General features: G+C 41.0%; 1 protein-coding gene across 11 annotated transcripts in view; it reads left to right on the top strand.

Annotated features, from left to right (window-relative positions):
- ABCB4 (ATP binding cassette subfamily B member 4) overlaps nucleotides 1-20968 on the top strand; it is a 74358-nt gene that overhangs the window by 34607 nt on the left and 18783 nt on the right. For all 11 annotated transcript variants that reach the window (XR_006716263.1, XM_045494684.1, XM_045494687.1 and 8 more), the window contains 7 exons: nucleotides 3154-3315; nucleotides 9538-9714; nucleotides 12831-12977; nucleotides 14846-14950; nucleotides 16779-16856; nucleotides 18205-18288; nucleotides 19387-19590. Coding sequence is in view for 10 of the 11 variants with exons in the window: in XM_045494684.1 (XP_045350640.1) it covers nucleotides 3154-3315; nucleotides 9538-9714; nucleotides 12831-12977; nucleotides 14846-14950; nucleotides 16779-16856; nucleotides 18205-18288; nucleotides 19387-19590 (957 nt within the window). In the remaining variant the exon portion in view is untranslated. The remainder of the gene's footprint in view (nucleotides 1-3153; nucleotides 3316-9537; nucleotides 9715-12830; nucleotides 12978-14845; nucleotides 14951-16778; nucleotides 16857-18204; nucleotides 18289-19386; nucleotides 19591-20968) is intronic.

The raw sequence follows: 20968 nt of genomic DNA, 5'->3' as shown, positions 1-20968 counted from the left end.
TCCAGCTCATTGAAATCATACATGACTACGTAAAAAGAATTTAATGAACACATCAGCTTTTGACTCAATAGATAATGACTATTTATCAAAACATACAACAGGTTCTTCAATATAAGATCTTAAAGAATACAAATGTAGATTTATTATTTTGATTTTTTAAAGAGAGTCAATAACCACAAGATTTTATACCTACATGACTCTCCTACTCACAGTGTTACCATACTGGAGGGGCAAGAGAAAAATAAAAAATAGCTTTCATGTGATTTTTATCAAATGACTCCAAAGGTTTCATTTTATATACCTCCCCCACCTCTTTTTTTTCCTCAGAAGTTCCAGAAAGGTTAATGGATTAGTACTCCCTTTGTTTGGGCCTGTCTTTCATCCCTGCACATCCAAAATTAGCAGAAGGTCCAAATTTCTTAATAGTTGGTGTCCTTGAATCTTGGATATTTATTTGCCAGTGTTTTTTCATCATTGGAACATCTGATAACTCTGAAAAGAAATCTCTTTGTGTCAAATCTCTATTCTGGCCAAGATTTTTTGGTCAAGGGTGACAGTTGCTAACTTTTAAATTCACCAACATATCCTTGGTTTCTCTTGCACACCAATCATTTACTCACAAGTCTGTTTGTAACTCCTCTGGGTTTTTTGTTTTTTGGTTTTTTTTTAGTGTTGACATAGTATCAACCTATTATTATCATAATGTTAACATAATCACTGTTAGCAATTTACACATCACTATTAGCAATTTACACATCATTATTTTTAGTATCATGAATATGATTAGACTGATCAAGTTATTTCCTATGCGCCTTGTCACACATGGACTGAGCCATGAACTTCCACATCAGTAAGTATTTTTGAATGCCTCTTTGGGGCTTATGTACTAAAAATCAGACAGTCTTAAATGTCCAATAGAGCAATGCTCTAGTCTCTGTCTTTTCCTATGGTTTAACTCTTTTATACTTATTTAAACACAGTTGAAGGTGGTTATTTTAGTGTAAGGACAGAAGGAGAAAGACCCCCTTTTTTTTTCCAGGAGCCTACACATATGGCTCAATACCATTTTTTTTGTATATTCTACCTTTCCCCTTCTGATAGACAATGCCATATTTATCAGACATTAATTCTTAAATGTTTTATGTCTATTTCTGGACCCTCTATTTTGTTTTATTGATCAAGTTACCTATTCATGTGATACTGTCCCCTGGATTTTACTAATTTAATTGCTATAGCTTTTAATGGTGTAATATTTGGTGGAGGTATTTCCCTCTCACTAACTTCTTTTCCAGAATTTTCATGGCTGCTCTTTTTTTAAATTGAGATATAATTCATATACAATGAGGTTCTCCCTTTTGAAATGTACAACTCAGTGGTTTTTAACATATTCACTACATTTTGCAACCATCACTATTATCTAATTGCTGAAGATTTTCATCATCCCCATAGGAAACCTTGTACCCATTAGCAGTCACTCTCCACTCCATACTCACCCCAGCCCTTGGCAACCACTAATCTACTTTCTGTCTCTATGGGTTTGCCTAAGTTTGATTTTTCATATAAGTGGAATCATACAATGCCTAGTCTTTTGTGACTGGTTTCATTCATTTAGCGTAATGTTTTCTTTCTTTTCCCTAATTTTTATTTAAATTCTAGTTAGTTAACATGTAGTGTAATATTGGTTTCAGTAGTAGAATTTAGTGATTCCTCACTTACATACAATACCCAGTGCTCGTCACAACAAGTGCCCTCCTTAATACCTATCACCCATTTGTCCCATTCCCTACCCACCTCCCTTCATCAACCTCAGTTTGTTCTGAATCATTAAAAGCCTCTTATGACTTGCTTCCCTCTCTTTTTTCTTTTTTTCTCTTCCCATATGTTCATCTATTTTGTTTCCTAAATTCCACATATGAGTAAAATCAAATGGTATTTTTCTTTATCTGATTGACTTACTTCACTTAGCATAATGCACTTTAGCTCTATGCATGTCATTGCAAATGGCAAGATTTCATTCTTTTTGATGGTTGAGTAATATTCCATTATATGTATTCACCACATCTTCTTTATCCATTCATCAGTCAATGGAGACTTGGGCTCTCTCCATAGTTTGGCTATAATTGATATTAGCATAATGTTTTCAAAGTGCATCCATACTCAAACATGCATCAGAATATCTTTCCTTTTTATGGCCCAATAATATTCCATTGTATGAATGTACTTCATTGTGTTTATCCTTCGATCAACTGATGAACACATGGATTACTCCCACTTTTTGATTATTATGAATCTAGGCTGTCGTTTTAATTTGTATTTTTAACTACTTAGGTGAATTAAGCTGGACTCCAATAACCATCCTAATGATGTGGTTTTATTGCCTCAGAATAGAAGTGGTCGTAAGAAGCTGTTATCTTAATAGAATTAAAGAGAATCAAAAAGAATAACCTTTATTAATGACATAACATGAATAATTTGATGAGCATTTTCCAGGATTTAAATGCCCACTGATAAACCCACCAAGCCAACATGTGAGTTCACTGAACTACCTACTGGGGTGATTTGTAGATTTTAGCTTGGGGCTAGATGGGGGCACTTGTTAAAAAGCAGTTATGGGTCCCACTCTGGAGATAGTGATGCAGATGGTCTTTGAACTATAATTTAAACTGTCCTCATCTCGAACTACATTTTCACCTAAACTGCCTGCATGGAGCCCATCAGAATTACAATTGAAATCAGGCACTTCAGAAGAAACCCTAGAGAAGAACCCCGGGGAAGGCTGCATTTGACAATAATTCCAACATATTGCTGCTAAAGAGCTAGCGTACCATATAACTGGCAAGATAGTCTCCCCAGACAAGTGTAAAAACACTTGAGAAAGGTCATGCCTTTTCTTGTTTTGCTTGGGTAAGCCTGCACGGTGAGCTTGCAGAATTATCCATCCTTATACTGGAAGGGTTGGCCTCCTTTCTGGTCCAGAACTCAAGTGTCCCTGTGACCTTTCATAGATAAGGATACCTGTGAGCCCTAATCACACTGGGTAAGCTGCTCTCATCAACCGCAAACACAGGCATCCAAATGCTTGACTGTGTGTGCTACTGACAGTATATCAACAGTGTGACCCTGCCGCACCACGTCTGTCCTTCTCCCTTTTAGGCCAGAGAAGGCCGGACCACCATTGTGATAGCCCATCGACTGTCTACAATCCGAAATGCAGATGTCATCGCCGGCTTTGAGGATGGTGTCATTGTGGAGCAAGGAAGCCACGGGGAGCTGATGAAGAAGGAAGGGGTGTACTTCAAGCTTGTTAACATGCAGGTATGTGTTCCCCAGGATATGTTTTTGCTTCTCAATATAGTATTCTTTATATTAGTAAAATATTGGGCAGCTAATGACGTGCTGAGAAATATAAAACTTCAGGAAGATACCTAAAATGTGCATCTGAGACTTCAATTCAGAATCAGCGAAAGAATCCTGCCTAGAAGAGAGAAAGGTGAGGGAGGAGAAAAATGTCAAAAACATTTTGCATTTATTCTTCAGGACAGAGATCCTTAGTTGCCTGGGGAATGTGTTCAAACTTGCAGGTCTTTTCCACCGTAAGATTAGGGACCATCGGAGAAGTGGTAGGAGTGAGGGGGCAATGCCAGGATCTCTAATGGTGGGAGGAGGGCCTTTGTGATTTTGAAACGCTTCCTGGAAGATCCTAACAAAACCGACAGCAAGATTCATGACTCTGGGAAGTGAATAGTTTTGTCTTCTTTGTAAAAAAAATCATGCTCTGTAGCTCCTAAAACAGGTAATATTGATAATTATTGGTTTGTATTAACCTTGTATTGTGTTCACTTGTGCACTTTGCAAAATAAATAACCTATAAGTATTTTTCTATAAACATGATTCTTAGATCAAAGCAAATGTATATACTTCTATAAATATAACTAATTAGTATGGTCACGGACTTTTTTGTTGTTTTTCTTTTCCATTAACATTTCAGATACAGATCATCTGCATCCTAACATTTTAATGGGTGCTCGGCAGTCCATTCATTACATTAACATGTAATAAATTGCTTAGTCATTTTTCTAAAGTTGAATACTTGGTTTATTTCCAGTATTTCTCTATTCTAAATACATGTTTCTTCCTCTATCCAAAAGTAGAGTGTTCCTATGAAACCTTTCATAAGCCAAAATGGCGTAAAGCTTGGGGCACCTAGGTGGCTCAGTTGGTTAAGCATCTGACTTCAACTTGGGTCATGATCTTGTGGCTCATGAATTTGGGCCCTGCATTGGGGTCTGTGCTGACAGCTCAGAGTCTAAAGTCTGCTGTGGATTGTGTGTCTCCCTCTCTCTGCCCCTCCCCTGCTTGCACTCTGTGTGTGTCTCTCCCTCTCTCTCTCAAAAATAAATAAACATTTTTTAAAAATGGCATAAAGCAAAGAAGCAATTAGAATTAATTTACATAGAAAAATTTTTTAGCATTCCCAGACCCTCCAAATTATCCTCTCTTAGGCTTTTCTGATACCTTAGGATATACCTTGCTAACAGATGCACAGAAGAAATCAAGATGCAGCACAGATGCTCGCAGATACAGTTCAAAGCTCTGACGGCAGTCAGAGTGGCCAAAATGAACAAATCAAGAGACTATAGATGCTGGAGAGGATGTGGAGAAACGGGAACCCTCTTGCACTGTTGGTGGGAATGCAAACTGGTGCAGCCACTCTGGAAAACAGTGTGGAGGTTCCTCAAAAAATTAAAAATAGATCTACCCTATGACCCAGCAATAGCACTGCTAGGAATTTACCCAAGGGATACAGGAGTGCTGATGAATAGGGGCACTTGTACCCCAATGTTTATAGCAGCACTTTCAACAATAGCCAAATTATGAAAAGAGCCTAAATGTCCATCAACTGATGAATGGATAAAGAAATTGTGGTTTATATACACAATGGAATACTTTGTGGCAATGAGAAAGAATGAAATATGGCCCTTTGTAGCAACGTGGATGGAACTGGAGAGTGTTATGCTAAGTGAAATAAGTGATACAAAGAAAGACAGATACCATATGTTTTCACTCTTATGTGGATCCTGAGAAACTTAACAGAAGACCATGGGGGAGAGGAAGGAAAAATAAAAAGAGAGGGAGGGAGCCAAACCATAAGAGATTCTTAAAAACTGAGAATAAAAATAACTGAGGGTTGATGACAGGTGGGAGGGAGGAGACGGTAGGCAATGGGTATTGAGGAGGGCACCTGTTGGGACGAACACTGGGTATTGTATGGAAGCCAATTTGACAATAAATTTCATATTAAAATAAATAAATGAATTAATTTTAAAAAAAGCTCTGGCGGCTTGTTGCTGAAATGCTGAGTGTAGTTCCGGGGAAAGAGCTTGGCGGGGCCGCTGTCCATGCCCAGGGGCACAGCCTCTCTGGCAGCGGCTATGAAACAAATGCTGATCGCTATTTTCACTTTTCACCTTTCTTCATAGGAGCAAAAATTCTCTTCATATTTCTTTTTGCTAGTGTCAACAGGTACTAATGTAGATCTTTCATAAAAATGAAGTAGCATAATGCTGATGTTCAAAAAGCAGGGGATACCTATACTGTCCCTTGGAAACATGGTACTAAAAATGTTAAGTCAAAAATTGGCTTTACCTTTTGACAGGTAACTTCTCTGAGCCTCAGTTTCCACATTTAAAATACTAACTCTGGGGCACCTGAGTGGCTCAGTCAGTTAAGCATCCGACTCTTGATTTTGGCAAAGGTCATGATCTCATGGTTCAAGAAATCAAGCCCTTCATGGAGCTCTGTGCTGATGGAAAGGAGCCTGCTTGAGATTCTCTCCCTCCCTCTCTCTCTCTCTCTCTCTCTCCCCCTCTCCCTCTATGCCCCTCCCCCACTTACTCATGCTCTTTGTTTTTCTCTGTCTCTCTCAAAATAAATAAATAAACAAACACTTAAAAAGTACTAAATCTACCATGCAAGTTTGTTAAAAGGTTAAGAAATAAGCAACTGATTATACTAAAAAACAACAACAACAACAAAAACAACAACTTCAAAAGAGTTGCTCTTATGGTATGCGAATTGTTTCAATAAAACTGTAGTTTTTTAAAAAGAAGCACTCGGGGTGCCTGGGTGGCTCAGTCGGTTAAGCATCCCACTTTGGTTCAGGTCATGATCTTACGGTTTGTGGGTTTGAGCCCCGCATCAGGCTCTGTGCTGACAGCTCGGAGACTGGAGCCTGCTTCAGATTCTGTGTCTCCTTCTCTCTCTGCCCCTCCCCAACTTGTGCTCTGTTTCTCTACGTCTATCAAAAAATAAATAAATGTAAAAAAAAAATTTAAAAAGAAGCACTCAACACAAAATAGATGCATGATAAATAATAGTTGCTGAAATTTAAAAGTCTTCAAAGTAAAAATACCAAATGAAATGATAGAAAGTATTATACCTCTTGCCACAACTTGCCAGAGAATGTTTTCCAGCAGAACGGGAGTAAATTTTACTAACTGCCTCTCTTTATATGTCCTAGCCATCACAGGGTCTTTATCATTTCCCTAGTTTAAAAAATATGAATAATGTTCCTTTAATTCAGTTTTAGTTTTCATTGTATTAAGGGGTCCTAAGGCTGTGCGGTTTTGCCTGTGAAGACACCTTAGATCCTCAAAAGAGGTGGCCACTTTCTCCCCTGGCTGGCCTGTGTCTGTGCCCCTAAAAGAATGACCTTTCATTCCCCCGGCACTTAGGCTGGGAGGCCGCAGGGGGGTAAGGACAGCTCTGACCTTTCTCTATGGTATTCCGTAACTTTTTGTTCCTGAGAGAAGTTGTACAGTGAAAGATGGAACGGTGTCGTGTGATAGACAAGGCCTGTCACCAACTAGGCAGTGGTTTCAGCAAGTCATTGCGTTTTGGCGTCCTCGGTTGTTAAATGAGTGGAGTGTGCACTAAGATGACCGCTATTTCCACTGGCTCTGGCATTCCGTGATTCTTAGCCCCTTTGAACTTCTTGTCTTGGTACCCTCGCATTTCTCATTTCTGGTGTAGGCTTTACTTAACCATTTATTTGCTGGTGCTGGTGCAGAGATGGAGGAAAGAGCCGCAGTGGGCCTGAGTGTTCGCTAAATGCTCAAACTAACGTGTTTCTTTTTTTTCCAAAGCCCAACCTAGAGTTAATAAAACCTGGTCTTGGTTATGTTTCTAAGTAGAATAGTCACTGCTTTTTCATTAGTTGGATTATTGGCTCTTAGTTGTTTCTTTTATTTAAAAAAATTTTTTTAATGTTTATTTAATTTTGACAGAGCATGAGTTGGGGCGGGGGGGGGGGGGGAGGGACAGAGAGAGAGGGAGACACACAATCTGAAACAGGCTCCAGGCTCTGAGCTGTCAGCACAGAGCCTGACACAGGGTTCAAACCCACAGAGGTTGGTTAGATCATGACCTGTGAGCCAAAGTCAGATGCTTAACTGACTGAGCCACCCAGGTGCCCCAGTTGTTTCTGTTACATGTATACTAACTTTTTCCTGATTATAAGTGTAATGCACTCTTATTTTTAAAAATTGAAGCTTAAAAAAAAAATCCAAACATGAATATCTTTGAAACTTGAAAGACTCCCCATAATCCAAACCCCTGTTGATAATCACTAACAGCCATTTAGTATATATTTTTCATCTTTGCCAGCCTGAAAGAGCTAAACAGGATTTCCAGATTTCTTTAATTTTCATGAGATTGAGCCTCTTTTCACATGTTCAGTGGCCATTTGTGTTTTTTCTTACATTAAAGTGTTCCTATTTTAGGCCATTTTTCTGTTGGGTTGTTCATGACATTCTTGTTGACTTCTAAGAACTCCTTGCATGAAAAGGAATTATACTCCTGCATGTATTGGAAATGTTTTTCCTGCTTTGCTATTTCAGTTTCACTATGTAGTTTGTTTAGCTACCATAAAAAAGATTTAAAACTGTATGTAGTTATATTATCATTTTTTTTCTCTTCACGTCTTCAGGATTTGGAGTTGTTCTTAGGATATTCATCGTATTTTCTTTCAATATTTATTGTTTTGCTTTGATAATTAAATATTTAAAACAGCTAAAATACATTCAGGTGTAAGAAATAAGGGCTAGTGGTTTTAAACGTATACTTCTCATCACCTGGCAGAAAGTAGCCATCTTGACTTTGGAGCTCAGTGACCTCAGCACCTACCAAATGAGGGCTTCAGGTAGGACACAGAAAAACGTATTACAGGAGAGAGAGAGGGATTGTTCATTTGGTCCTAGAAGGCTAAAATCATAATGGGCTTATTGGGAGAACTGTCTGTTGAGGTGGACCCTTTGGTAGCATGGAGATGACAAAAAGAGGAAAAGAAAATGCCTTCATCAGTGGTGGTCCAGGCCATGAGCTAGAACTTGGGGGAGCCAGGCCTGAGCATGTGGTGAACCTGTGGAAGATTTTTGAGCTGGGATGTGATTTGAGCAGAACTGCCCTTTAGAGAAAAGAATCTGGTACCAGTGTGGGAGTGGATGGTAGCGAGGATGCAGGGATCAGTTACAAGGCCAAGGCTTTAGGTTCATTTGGGTTAGGAGATGGTATAAAACAGTTCTAGTTATAAGCAAGTAAGGAAGTCCACCAAGCAGAACATACCACTGCAATGTGGTTCCAGGCACATCGGTGATATTTTGTCAGGTATCAAAAGCACAACTGGAAAGCTAGGATCAGATTATATGCAGAGCTCTAGATAGGCCACTGTAGGTGCAGTAAGGCACAGTCATAGGATTGGATTTGGGGACAGGACCTGAAGATGAGGAGCAAGAACAAGACAGACAATACTATAATAACTCAGGCCCTGTATACCCCATTAAGATGTGCACTTGAACATGGAGAAAGCAAATGGAGAACCAGACTCAGATTCCCACAAGGTTGGCTTGATGTTCTTCGTCATGCATTGAGCTAGAGGTCCTTAAGTTACCTTTAGCTTGGTCCCTTTAAGGAGAGAATTGATCCCATGCAGGCAGTGAGGCTTAGCCTGCAAGTGAGGTCACCTGTGATGACGTGAGTCTGAGCGGGACACAAGGAAGAAAATGATTACAGTCAGCTAGTCAAAGAAAGCAGTTTAATTGCCTCCCATGGGGAGTGACCCAGCTTTTCTTTGTAGCTTTAAAAATGAGCCCTTGGTAACGTTTCTATTTATTCTTTTTCCCTTTGGTGGTGGTCATGACCTGGCCCCTGCATTCTTGCATGTTGACAGAACTCCTATATACCTGCCGGATGATGAAAATTTGGCCTTTTAATTTTTGGGAAACACTTTTATACTCCAATATTTATATTGTTCAAATTGAGTTTAACCTTTCTGTCCTTTTTAACCTTGAACACAACTTCTGTGTGTTGTAACACCTCTTTACAGTTTTCAAGCTAACCTTGATTGAAAAGCTGTTAGAGAATCTTAAAGTCATGACACATGTACTATTCACCGTGACTCCATGGCTCTAAACATGGAGGTTATCTCCCTTTGGGGACACACACACATGTGCACAACTTAACATTTTGTTCTTCTTTCAGACATCAGGAAATCAGATGGAGTCAGGAGAATTTGATGTGGAACTAAGTAATGAAAAGGCTGCCATAGGAATGGCCCCCAATGGCTGGACATCCCGTATATTTAGGAATTCCACCCATAAAAGCCTTAGGAATTCACGAAAGTATCAGAATGGCCTTGATGTGGAAATCAAAGAACTCGTAAGTTGCTTTTCACTTAAATTAAATCTTTTGTGATGTAGTTTGGCTGTTGAAATTCTTATCCTTGCAAGTATATTGCAGGCACAGATGATTCCTACTGTGAATTATACCTTTCCTGGAAAAAAGGAAATTGGAACTTTTAAATGTATTGGAGAATGAATTGAAATCAATTCCAATTAAAAGTGGACTTCTGGTAGATCCAGATACACAGTCTGTGTTTCGATGGTTAAAATTAAAAGTAGATACTCCATTCATCTTTGAGATCCAGAGATAAAGCTAGTCTAAAGTAAAAGGCTCCGATATTTGCATTCTGTTAAGGGACAATTACCTCTCATGGCCTGGGCTGAAAAAGCCAGAATAACATCCATTTAAATAAAGTAAGACTCTGCATTTTTCTTTGACATAAAAAAGCCTTAGTGGTGAGAAACCCAAGGCTAGCATGGTCGTGGCTCTACAGTTCCCTTGGACTCAGGCTCCTTTCATCCTTATCTTCACTGTCCTTGCCTGTGACTTGCACCCATGTGACCTAAAAGGGCCCCTGAAGCTCCAGCTGTAACATCTTTATTCTCAACAGCAGGAGGAAACAGAGATTTTCCACAAGTTCCATACAATGCTTTTATTTTTATCATTGGCTGTAACTTCATCCCATGGCCATACCTAGCTACAAGGGAGGGTAAGAAATTGGATCTTTTTACTGTATGCTATTACCACTCTGAATTGGATTGGAATTCTCTTACTAAAAGAAGGGGAGAATGTTCAGAAATAGCAAAAATTGTATGTTCTTTAACACTTCTCACCCGAAGACCTGTGATATCATTAATTCAAGTCAACAGAAACTTTTGTAATCGAGGGGAAATCCATTCCAAGAAAACATAGTTTCTTATTTGAAGAGATTGTTTGAAAACACATTACTTGATAAAGGTTGAGTTTATTTTTACTCTGGTCTTAGCCTTAAGAAACTAATCGTACTGAGAGTTCGTTGCATCTGTTTTTGTCTGCCCACAACATTACTTACTGCAGAAATTACAAGGGCTCCCTTAGAGGTCTTAGTCTTGGTATATTTACGAAAAGGAGAGTAACAATCATACTATTGTGAATTTGCATTATCTGAAGTAATATAAATACCCCCCATCTTTTGGCTATGGAAGTTTCCAGTTTTTTCTCATTTATCTTAAGAGCTGTGCTGCTAAGTCTTTACAGGCTGGTATTTCAGAGGACCACTTGAAGGGAAATGCACTTCCCTTGAAGAATTGCACAGAGAAGAGGGGAAGGCAGAAAATGCCACAGTCAACAAATTGTCACAAGTACCATCAGAGAGGGTTTGACAGTGTGCCCAAGGAGAGGGAGGAATTAAGTGTGATGAGAGGGACCTAGGGACACCTGTTTGTGTGTGTTGTGTTGAAGAACAGTCTGAGTAAAGGCTCATTTATCAGGCTGGAGACCAGGTCTTAGAGATAATGCTAACTATTGGGGGGGGGGCGGTAAAATAAAACAGAAAATGGGTGGCTTGAAAAATGAAAGCTGAGTAGAATCTACCCCCATGTTCTATGTTTCATAGAGACCCAAACATGGGGCTCTGCAGTGGCTCAGTCAGTTAAGCATCCGACTTCAGCTCAGGTCATGATCTCACGGTTCATGGGTTCAAGCCCCACGTAAGGCGCTGTGCTGACAGCTCAGAGCCTGGAGCCTGCTTCAGATTCTGTCTCTCTCTCTCTCTCTCTCTCTGCCCTCCCCACTTGCAGTCTGTATCTCTCTCTCTCTCTCTCTCTCTCAAAAATAAACATTAAAGGGGCGCCTGGGTGGCGCAGTCGATTGAGCGTCCGACTTCAGCCAGGTCACGATCTCGCCGTCCGTGAGTTCGAGCCCCGCGTCGGGCTCTGGGCTGATGGCTCAGAGCCTGGAGCCTGTTTCCAATTCTGTGTCTCCGTCTCTCTCTGCCCCTCCCCCGTTCATGCTCTGTCTCTCTCTGTCCCAAAAATAAATAAACGTTGGAAAAAAAAAATAAATAAATAAAAAATAAACATTAAAACAACAAAACATAGAGTCCCAAACATGACCTATTTAAATGACCATAAGGCTATGGGATTCCATGTGCACCTTTTCTATCTAGTTTAATTTTACAGGAGAATATTCTGATTCCAAAAGTAGTTTATATGACCTAAATCCTTCATGTTTGAGCAGACCTTGAATTTGACATTTGCTGAGAATCTGATATGGGCCAAGCACTAGGAGAGTTTCTAAGGATATAAAGACATAGTCTGCGGGTGAGTGGCTCAGTTGATTAAGTGGCAGACTTCAGCCCAGGTCATTATCTCATGGTTCATGGGTTCGAGTCCAGCCCCGAGCTCTTTGCGGACAGCTCACAGTCTGGAGCCTGCTTCAGATTCTGTCTCCCTCTCTCTCTGCCGCTTCCCCGCTCCAAGTCTCTCTGTCTCTCAAAAAATGAATAAAAACGTTAAAAAAATTTAAAAAATAAAGACATAGTCTTCACCTTAAAAAAAAAAAAACCCAACATATTAAAAAACAAGGCTTGGAAATAAATAAATGGGGGGAAAATGCAAAATAAGCTAAGCTTTGAAATAGGAGAAGCCAAGGAACAGTGATAAAAGAAAAGGGGCATAATTAATTTGGTTTTGTGAGTTAGGAACACGTCACGGAAAAAGGCAGCACTGGACAGGGTTCTGGGGGTGAGGAGACCAGGTCCAGGTTCATAATGGTATCCCACATTTATAAGGACATTTATCCATCTTTTCATGGGTATTATCTCATTTAACCCCAACATCATCCCTGTGTTGAGTTGGGACAAGATTCTAGAGCATTTTGTGCCCAGGTCCTGCCTCTCCTCCCTCTGCTGGGCTAGTCACATCATGAAGACTGCTTCTTGAGTGAACAGTTATTACCTTATGTAATCAGTGGACACTGTTAACATTTTATAACAGACCGTTTTACTCTCTAGGAGACTGGTGTGGACTGGTTATTCTCAGCACCTAGTTTGGAAGTTCTTTGAGGACAATGCTGTGTCTTTGTCTACAAACTCTGGTGGTAACTGTTGTGTTATGACCAGTTTGTCCTGATACATAGATGTGTGTGTGTGTGTGTGTATGCGTATGTTATAGGATGAAAATGTGCCACCAGTGTCTTTTCTGAAGATCTTGAAGCTGAATAAAACAGAATGGCCCTACTTCGTGGTGGGAATAGCATGTGCCATTGCCAATGGGGCCCTTCAGCCGGCATTTGCAATCATGTTCTCAGAAATGCTAGCGGTAAGTTTGAAACCATCATGTAGTAGTTTGAATTAAATGCGTTCTTGGGGCACCTGGGTGCCTCAGTTAAGCATCCAACTCTGTATTTTGGCTGAAGTCATGATCTCACGGTCTGTGAGTTCGAGCCCCACACGTTGATGGTGCAGAGCCTATTTGGAATTCTCTCTCTTTACCCTTTCCCCGCTTGCATGCTTTCTGTCTCTCAATATAAGTAAGCTGGAAAAAAAATAAAAAATAATAAAAATTAAAAATCCGTTTTTGTGCCGACCTCCCCACTGGGTCCATTTTGGAGTAAAGCCGCCTCCATTTTGGAGTAAGCTGAAGTTTTTAATTCCCCTTTGAGGAAAGACGCAAGGCAAAAGAAAAGGTAGCCTTTCAAACGATTCCAAGTTATGATACTAATGAAATTGTAAGTTATAAAATCACTAACAGAGGCTTTTAATTAGCTCTTCATTGAGGTGAAGACGGTGCTCCCTTTCCCAATTGAGGAGAGCAGGTGCAGGCTCCAGGAAGGCTGGGAGGAGGTGAAGGACAGGCTCAAGTCCCAGCCCCCAGGGACCAAGCGCTGGGCACAGACCGGCCTCGCCATTTCCCGGCTGTGCATACGTGGGCTGGGTGCTGCCCTTGTCGGTCCCCAGTTCCTTCATGTATAAAGTAATCCTGCCTCACAGGCTGGCTGAGGATGGAAAGAGATGCTACAGATAACTACAAGGGGAGTGTTTAAGAGTGTCTGCCTCAGAGTGAGTATTCAAAAACTAATAGCAAGTACATCATTGTTTTAGCAATCCTTCCCTGGCCTGAAGAGTCTAAGAAAACTCATAGTATCTAATCCAACTTCCTTGGGGAACATTTAGAGAAAGTTATCAGAAACATCTAAGGCTCCATTACACCCACCATTTATATTGTATAATCTTAGTCAACCCCTAACATTATTGCAGAGACTTTCTTGTTAAGATAAATTCTTCTTCATCATGTTATAAGTTTATTGTACTTGTGACATGGGACGTTGGTCTCCAATTAAGAGCACAAGCCAAAACAGTAGTAAATTAGAAAGGACCCTTCAAATGTTTTAAAATTAGAAAATAAAGCAATCCCTAGCTCTCTTGCAATTCAAGAGCTGTGCAGACTGTATTTCTATCTGCCAAAGATACAGGAGACTGTATTTCTCCTACATGCCAAATGGTGTCCTGGGCACCAGAGATAAAGCAGAAAATAAACCAAGCCCTGCCCTCAAACAATTTACTTTCTGTTGGGACAAACACAGAACACACAAAACACAAACACGTAGCGTGTCAGGGGACAGCAAGTCTTTTAAAGGCAGGGCCTGGCAGCAGGGGGCTGGAGGTGGAGGTGCTGTTTGATGTTAATTGGGCAGGGGTGCAGGGCTAGGGCCAGGCAGGCACCAGTTGGGGCAGAGGGAACAGCAGTGCAGAGGAAGAGGAACAAACACCAAAATGTGCAACCACACAGAACCCAGATGCAGTGTTTCTTCTCATGTTAATTACCACGTGACCCTCAAGTTCTGGGAGATGGGAAGTAGCATCGTGGTCCCCAAGGGCCTGGGGAGTGGGTACGGTGAGGTTCCTGTTTCATGGGTGCAGAGTTGCAATCTGAGATGATGAAAAAGTTCTGGAGATGGGTAGTGGTGAAGGTTGCACGATACGACAGTGAATGTATCTTATGCCTCTGAATCGTACACTTAAAAATGGTTACGATGGCAAAGTTTTTGTTGTATGTATTTTACAATTTAAAATAAAACCCCACATGTTCAAAGCCAAGTTTTTAAACTATAATGCTGAAGCCATTATTATAGGAAGAGTGAAGAGAATCATGTAATCCAAGTGGGCATTTTAAATGTTCTTTTGTAGGTTTTTGGACCAGGGGATGATGAAGTAAAGCAGTGGAAATGCAACATGTTCTCGTTGCTTTTTTTAGGTCTGGGAATTATTTCTTTTTTTACTTTCTTCCTTCAGGTAGGTACCTATGATTTCATCTTCTCGTAAGTCTACCTTCTATTAGAGAATATAAACTATCTATTAGGTTTTATTATCTATTCATATACATTAATTATCAATTAAAACCTAATGGAACTTTTGAATCTTAAATTGAAATGAATTGCAAACATAGTCTGTGCAGCTCTTTCAGAGGGCAGTGTCCTGAGCAGAAGGAATAGAGACTTTGCTATGTTCTAAATTATATTATGTCCCAGGTTTGCCCACAGCAGACATTCATTACAAAGGAAAAGAGACTTGAATTCATAAGAGAACATAAGTACCAGTTAAACTCATTATAAACTAGAAAAAAAATCAGTACACCAGTATATTCTCTTTTTTGCTATTACTTTTGGTACCGTTTCAAGCAACTTCTCTGATCTTTTCCTCCTTAACAGACGAACTCTGTGTAAGAACATCTATAATACTGCATTTATATATTGTAAACCTGGGCAAAATGAACTAAAAAGCCTGTTCTATTTGTACTTTTCTACCTAGATTTACTAAATTTCTTTTGTCTCTGTAACTCAGCACCACACAGGCCTTTCCAATACAATCCAGTAAGTCAGCAAAATGAGGTTTCCTAGTCTTGTCCACTATACTTGTCTTCTGTCATTGTTGAGCCAATGGTAAAAGTAAGCCAAGCTTTTTATTTGGAAATCATTGCCTTACTGGTAGCAACGCAGTGATGCAATCCAGCCCCAGGCCCTGGTGTGTTAGGGAGTGGGGATAGTTTTAGAAATGTATTTTATATACTGTGGGAACAGTGGGATGATGAATAGAACTGCAGTGCCCACATTGGCCTTGAGCGCTGTGCCGGCCGAGGAAGGAGGAGACCGCAGTAGCTCAGGCTTGGACTCCTGGGGCAGACTCATCCCCAGGTACTGATCACCTACTCTCCTGGCTTAATAAAGACTCCTGATGTGTCCTCCCAGAGCATTCTCTGCACACCTACACCAAAGCTCTGTGTGCCTGGAGGTCTCACCCAGCCCAGCGGTGGACATCTGTACTGCTCCTCCATTTGAACGTGGCATAATTGACAGAGGAATTTTCTGGCAAGGCCGCTTGAGGAGGAATAATAGCCTAATTGTTCCCCCAATCTGAGAACAGGTGGAGCTGTGACAGAGAACCAGCAAACTCGTGTGGAACTTGATAGTACAGACCTCCTCCTTTACACTACACAAGACAGAATGTGTTCCTGCATGGAGTTTTGTTACCTGTGCTTCCGGCGGTTTAAAGTATCAGGAACATGCCAAAAGTTGTAATTCTATACGATACTGTGCTTACTGAGATGCCCTTGAAAGTTGGGGAAAGGAAATACGTTTAGAATGTTTCAGAAGCCAGGGGTGTCTGCGTGGCTCAGTCGGTTAAGCATCTGACTATTGATTCCAGCTCAGGCCACGATCTCACAGTTTATGGGTTCTAGTCCCATGTCTGACTCCATACTGACAGTGCGGAACCTGCTTGGGATTCTCTCTCTCCCTCTCTGCCACTCCCCTGCTCACGTGCTTGCGTGCTTTCTCTCTTTCAAAAATAAATTATTAAAAAAAATTTTTTTTAAAGAATGTTTCAGAAGCCATAACTGGACATTTGTAAGGTTTTTGGTGTCAGGATTCTTTTGTATGCTAATGATTGGGCAAGTACATGAATTTGAAATTCGGACTTGGAATTAGTGTTTGGTCATAGACTTTTGTTACCTGAATAGTGGACTAATGTATGTGTAATGTAAAAACTAATATGAGTATACCCACTTGGGTCAAATACTACCGATGATCAAAAGGGACAACAGCTTTTTTTTTTTTTTAACCAGGGCTTCACTTTGGGGAAAGCTGGTGAGATCCTCACCACAAGGCTTCGGTTAATGGCTTTTAAAGCAATGCTAAGACAGGTAGGTGTGTGCACTGGAGAATGCCTTCTGCTCAGATTTCTTAAATTCACAGCCTCTTTCTGTCGTTTGGGTGTGTGTAGTTCATGACCATGCCCACCTACCCCATCCATGCTTTCTTGCAGGGACTGGGCAGGGCCCTACCAGTTGTCCTGGTCTTTCGATATCCAAAGACTTTTCAGGAATTTCATGGGAGTACGCTTAATTTAGGTAGCTTTTTGAGCTTATTTTGTAACTATCTCTATCCATATGGATACTGTCATTTTTAAGGACCTGTATCTCTTCTCTGGATTCTATGCAGGCCCAAGCTAGGCATCTGAGACCCCAAGATATCTTGAAACAAAGGAGAAGGTGGTTAGTAGGATTCATGTGCCACAACTGACTGTGCTAACTATACATTTTCCCAAATGTTGGTAACTGAGTTTCGGTTTTGTCTTACTTGAGCTCTGTTTTCATATTAATTCACGTGTTGATTCACTCAGTCATTACCAACTATGGGCCCCTGTGCTATTAGCCGGGACTATAAAATGCATTATGGGCCCCCTTGAGAAGTCCACAGTCTTAGTGCAGGACATATGGGGAAATGTGCAAATATGAATTCTCTGTTTTTATGGAGGAGGCTTAAGAGAGAGGGCCAGAATATTATCCATGCACTTGACAGGAAGTGATTATATCCGTGCTCACAAAAAAGCCCATAGCAGGTATCCTATTTAGAGCAGGTCTGAGTTGAGAAACATTTTTTGCAGTATCTTTTCAGTGTTGCTATGTGGGGAAGATGATTTGCTGTGAAACTCACATGCTATGGATGAGTGTAGGCTGCGGTTAAAATCTTATCTAACGTACACTTTATCAATTTTTGGTTAAAGAAACCAAACCAAACAAAACACGGTGAGGAAGCAGGGCTGATTTTCTCCTGCTTAGGAGTTACAGGAGCTGTGTTGAGCATCACTCCATCCTGTCTATGCAGTACATCACCTCAGCAGGGAGGAGGTGTCTGCAGTGCATGGGGTAAGGATGGGGTGGTGAAATGTGCCCACCTGTGCCCACCCCCTCAGGTGCAGCTGACGGGGAACACAGGTGTAGCTAGAGAAGCCCTACCCCACTCCCGGCCCCCAGATCAGCTGTGCTCTTCCGGCCACAGCAGGGCAGCCTGGAGCAGGGGTCCTAATGGACCCCAAGGGTGCGTGTTCCTGTCAGGGACCGCAGCTCCGCACTGCATGTCCACTCTCCCCTGACTCTGGGGCCACATTAGGTATGGGTATTTCCAGCATTGAAGGTTTTGGAGGTTTCATCTACTTTTCTTGGCTCGTTTTAATTTGGAACTAATTTAAAGGTGTGCTTTGTGCCACAGGACATGAGCTGGTTTGATGATCATAAAAACAGTACCGGTGCCCTTTCTACAAGACTTGCAACTGATGCCTCCCAGGTCCAAGGAGTATGTAGACTGCATTCTACTCTTTTTCTTTACTGTGGTTTTGAATACAAATATGGCATAGCTGCATCGGTGATGCAGCTGGAAATAACAGAAAACTCAAACCTAAACAATAAAGAGGAAAGTTGGACTTCAGGGTTGATTGATCCATTGACTCAAAACCGTCATGAAGGACATGTGTGCCCTCTGTGTGTATGTGTGTGTAGTTCTGTGTGTGCGTGTGCCCTCTGTGTGTTGTATGTTCTGTGTGTGTGTGCCCTCTGTATGTGTGTGATTTTGTGTGTGGCTCTGTGTGTGTGACTCTGAGTGGCTTTCAGTCCTCCAAGATGGCTTTATCCTAACGCTCCTTTCCTCGTGGTGGTAAGATGGTTGCCAGCGACAAACAGGAGGGTCCAGTGAGAGAGCGCCCACCTGTACCTCAACCACCAAACAACCACCTTCCCTTAAATCTAATTAAGGCTAATTTGGGTTATCTGCCCAACCCTTAGCGATAACTGTCTCTGGGGACGGCCGCATCTCCTTGGCGTAGGTCCCTACCCTTGGAGCTGAGGGCTTTTTCTTTGAAGCTTCCTGCTCCTACACAATGCAGAAGCAGTGGGAGAGCCACCTGCCACGTCCCGAACACCAGCCCTCCTTTTCTGAGCCTACACACAGTAATTCATCCGATGTATGCTTTCTGGTGGGTAGTCTGTTAGGACACGTACACTTCATAACAGATGGTTTCTTGAGGTATATAAATTCCCCTCTTACACATTTGCAGCAAACGTTCTCCAAATGACCAGAGTACGCTGGGGTTTTCTCTCTAAATGTTGCTTTTGTGCAAGAGTGCCTACGCCCCACATCCTATCCCCAGGGCAGAGCAGGTGATGGCCTGGTTCTGTAAGGCTGAATCCAGGTGGGAAGGACAGGAATGAGAATTGAGGGGCATGAGCAAAAAAAAGAACTGCAGAGCCTCTTGAGTTAGGCACAGGTGTTGTGGGTTTATTGCAATGAAAGGGGGCAAATGTAAGCCAGACCCACAACCCTCTCCTCATTCTGAACTGGAAGCCTGCGGGATTTGCAAGTTAAAACTCAGCTCCCTCTTTTCTTTTGCTCTTCCAGGCCACGGGGACCAGGCTGGCTTTAATCGCACAGAATGCAGCTAACCTTGGAACTGGTATCGTCATATCGTTTATCTACGGTTGGCAATTGACCCTTTTGTTATTATCAGTTGTTCCAATTATTGCTTTATCAGGAATCGTTGAAATGAAAATGTTGGCCGGAAATGCCAAAAGAGATAAAAAAGAACTGGAAACTGCTGGAAAGGTGGGTCAAATAAGGCTTCAGTTAGTGTAAGTATTGTTTTTAGACATGTATTGCTTTATCAGGAATCGTTGAAATGAAAATGTTGGCCGGAAATGCCAAAAGAGATAAAAACTGGAAACTACTGGAAAGGTGGGTCAAATAAGGCTTCAGTTAGTGTAAGTATTGTTTTTAGACATGTATTTTATTTGAGTTATTCCAACATGCATGTTTTGATAATTAAATGTGCTTGATACAAGTGAATAACTGTCAACACTGCATGAAATAGTTTATCTATAATAATGCCTATAATCTGACAATGGGATCATTAATATAAGGGTCTTAGCCTGTAGAAAAGCACTTTATGTGTGGTTCTTATAAAGAATTTCTGAATATCTGAAGTCTGTTTTGCCTTTTACTTCATAACCTGATGCCATTGTTGAAATAAATATCACCCCTATTTTACACAGGAGGAGTCCTTAGAGCAGAGAGCATACGCGAATTGTTTAAGTTAGTAATTTGCTGGTGCATAGGGGAGCAGTCTTTTCTTCTTGGCTGTGATTTCTATAATTAAGGTGGGTAGCCACCAGATGGCAGTAATGCTTTGATTTGTGCTTCCAACTATCCTGGCAATTGGGCAAATATTTACTTCGGCCCTTGCTATGTACCAATTACTGTGTTTATGCACCAACTCATCACATTCTTAGAGTAATTCTATGAAGCAGGCACTAACGTTATCCCGATTTTATAAATGAGGAACTTGAGAAACTAGATAAAGGCGTTGGCTGGGATTCAAGTTCTGGTCTAATTTCAAAGCCCTTTAGTATGTGGTCCCTATGTATTGAAATGTATCTAAATCTACATCTAAACATTTTACTCACATGTATATGCTTTTAAATATTTAAATATAGATTATAGCCAGGAATATTTTTATTTATGTCAGTATTATCTTCTATTGAAAGATGAGGAGGGGAAACAGATAATAAGTAGAAATTATGATCTAGTTTCTACAGCACCACACTTTACACAGCCCTTTCAACCATGTTACTGCAACTGGCTTTCACTCTGGTTATGCGAGGGGGGTAAATAGTATGGCCATGTTACAGGGAAGAAAGTATTCAGAGGGTCAGTGACTTGTTCCAGATGTATGTCACCTAAGGTATGAGATTAAAATTCCCTGCAAGCATGTTTGCACTAACCCACTAATGTCCAAGGAAACCATTTCTGTTTGTCTCTTAACCCACATCAGCTGTAGCTCAGTGTCATGTTGACATCACCCCTGGGTCTCCTTCAGAATGCTTCATTCTTGTCTTCAGCCCACATCCTCTCCTGGAGCCACTAGGACATTTTATAGTTCTGAGACTTGAGAAGCCCTGGGTGTTCAAAGTGCTTGAAGATTCTC

This window comes from Leopardus geoffroyi, chromosome A2 (genome assembly GCF_018350155.1).
Source record: "Leopardus geoffroyi isolate Oge1 chromosome A2, O.geoffroyi_Oge1_pat1.0, whole genome shotgun sequence".
Taxonomy (NCBI): domain Eukaryota; kingdom Metazoa; phylum Chordata; class Mammalia; order Carnivora; family Felidae; genus Leopardus; species Leopardus geoffroyi.
This window is presented reverse-complemented; position numbering and strand designations above follow the sequence as displayed.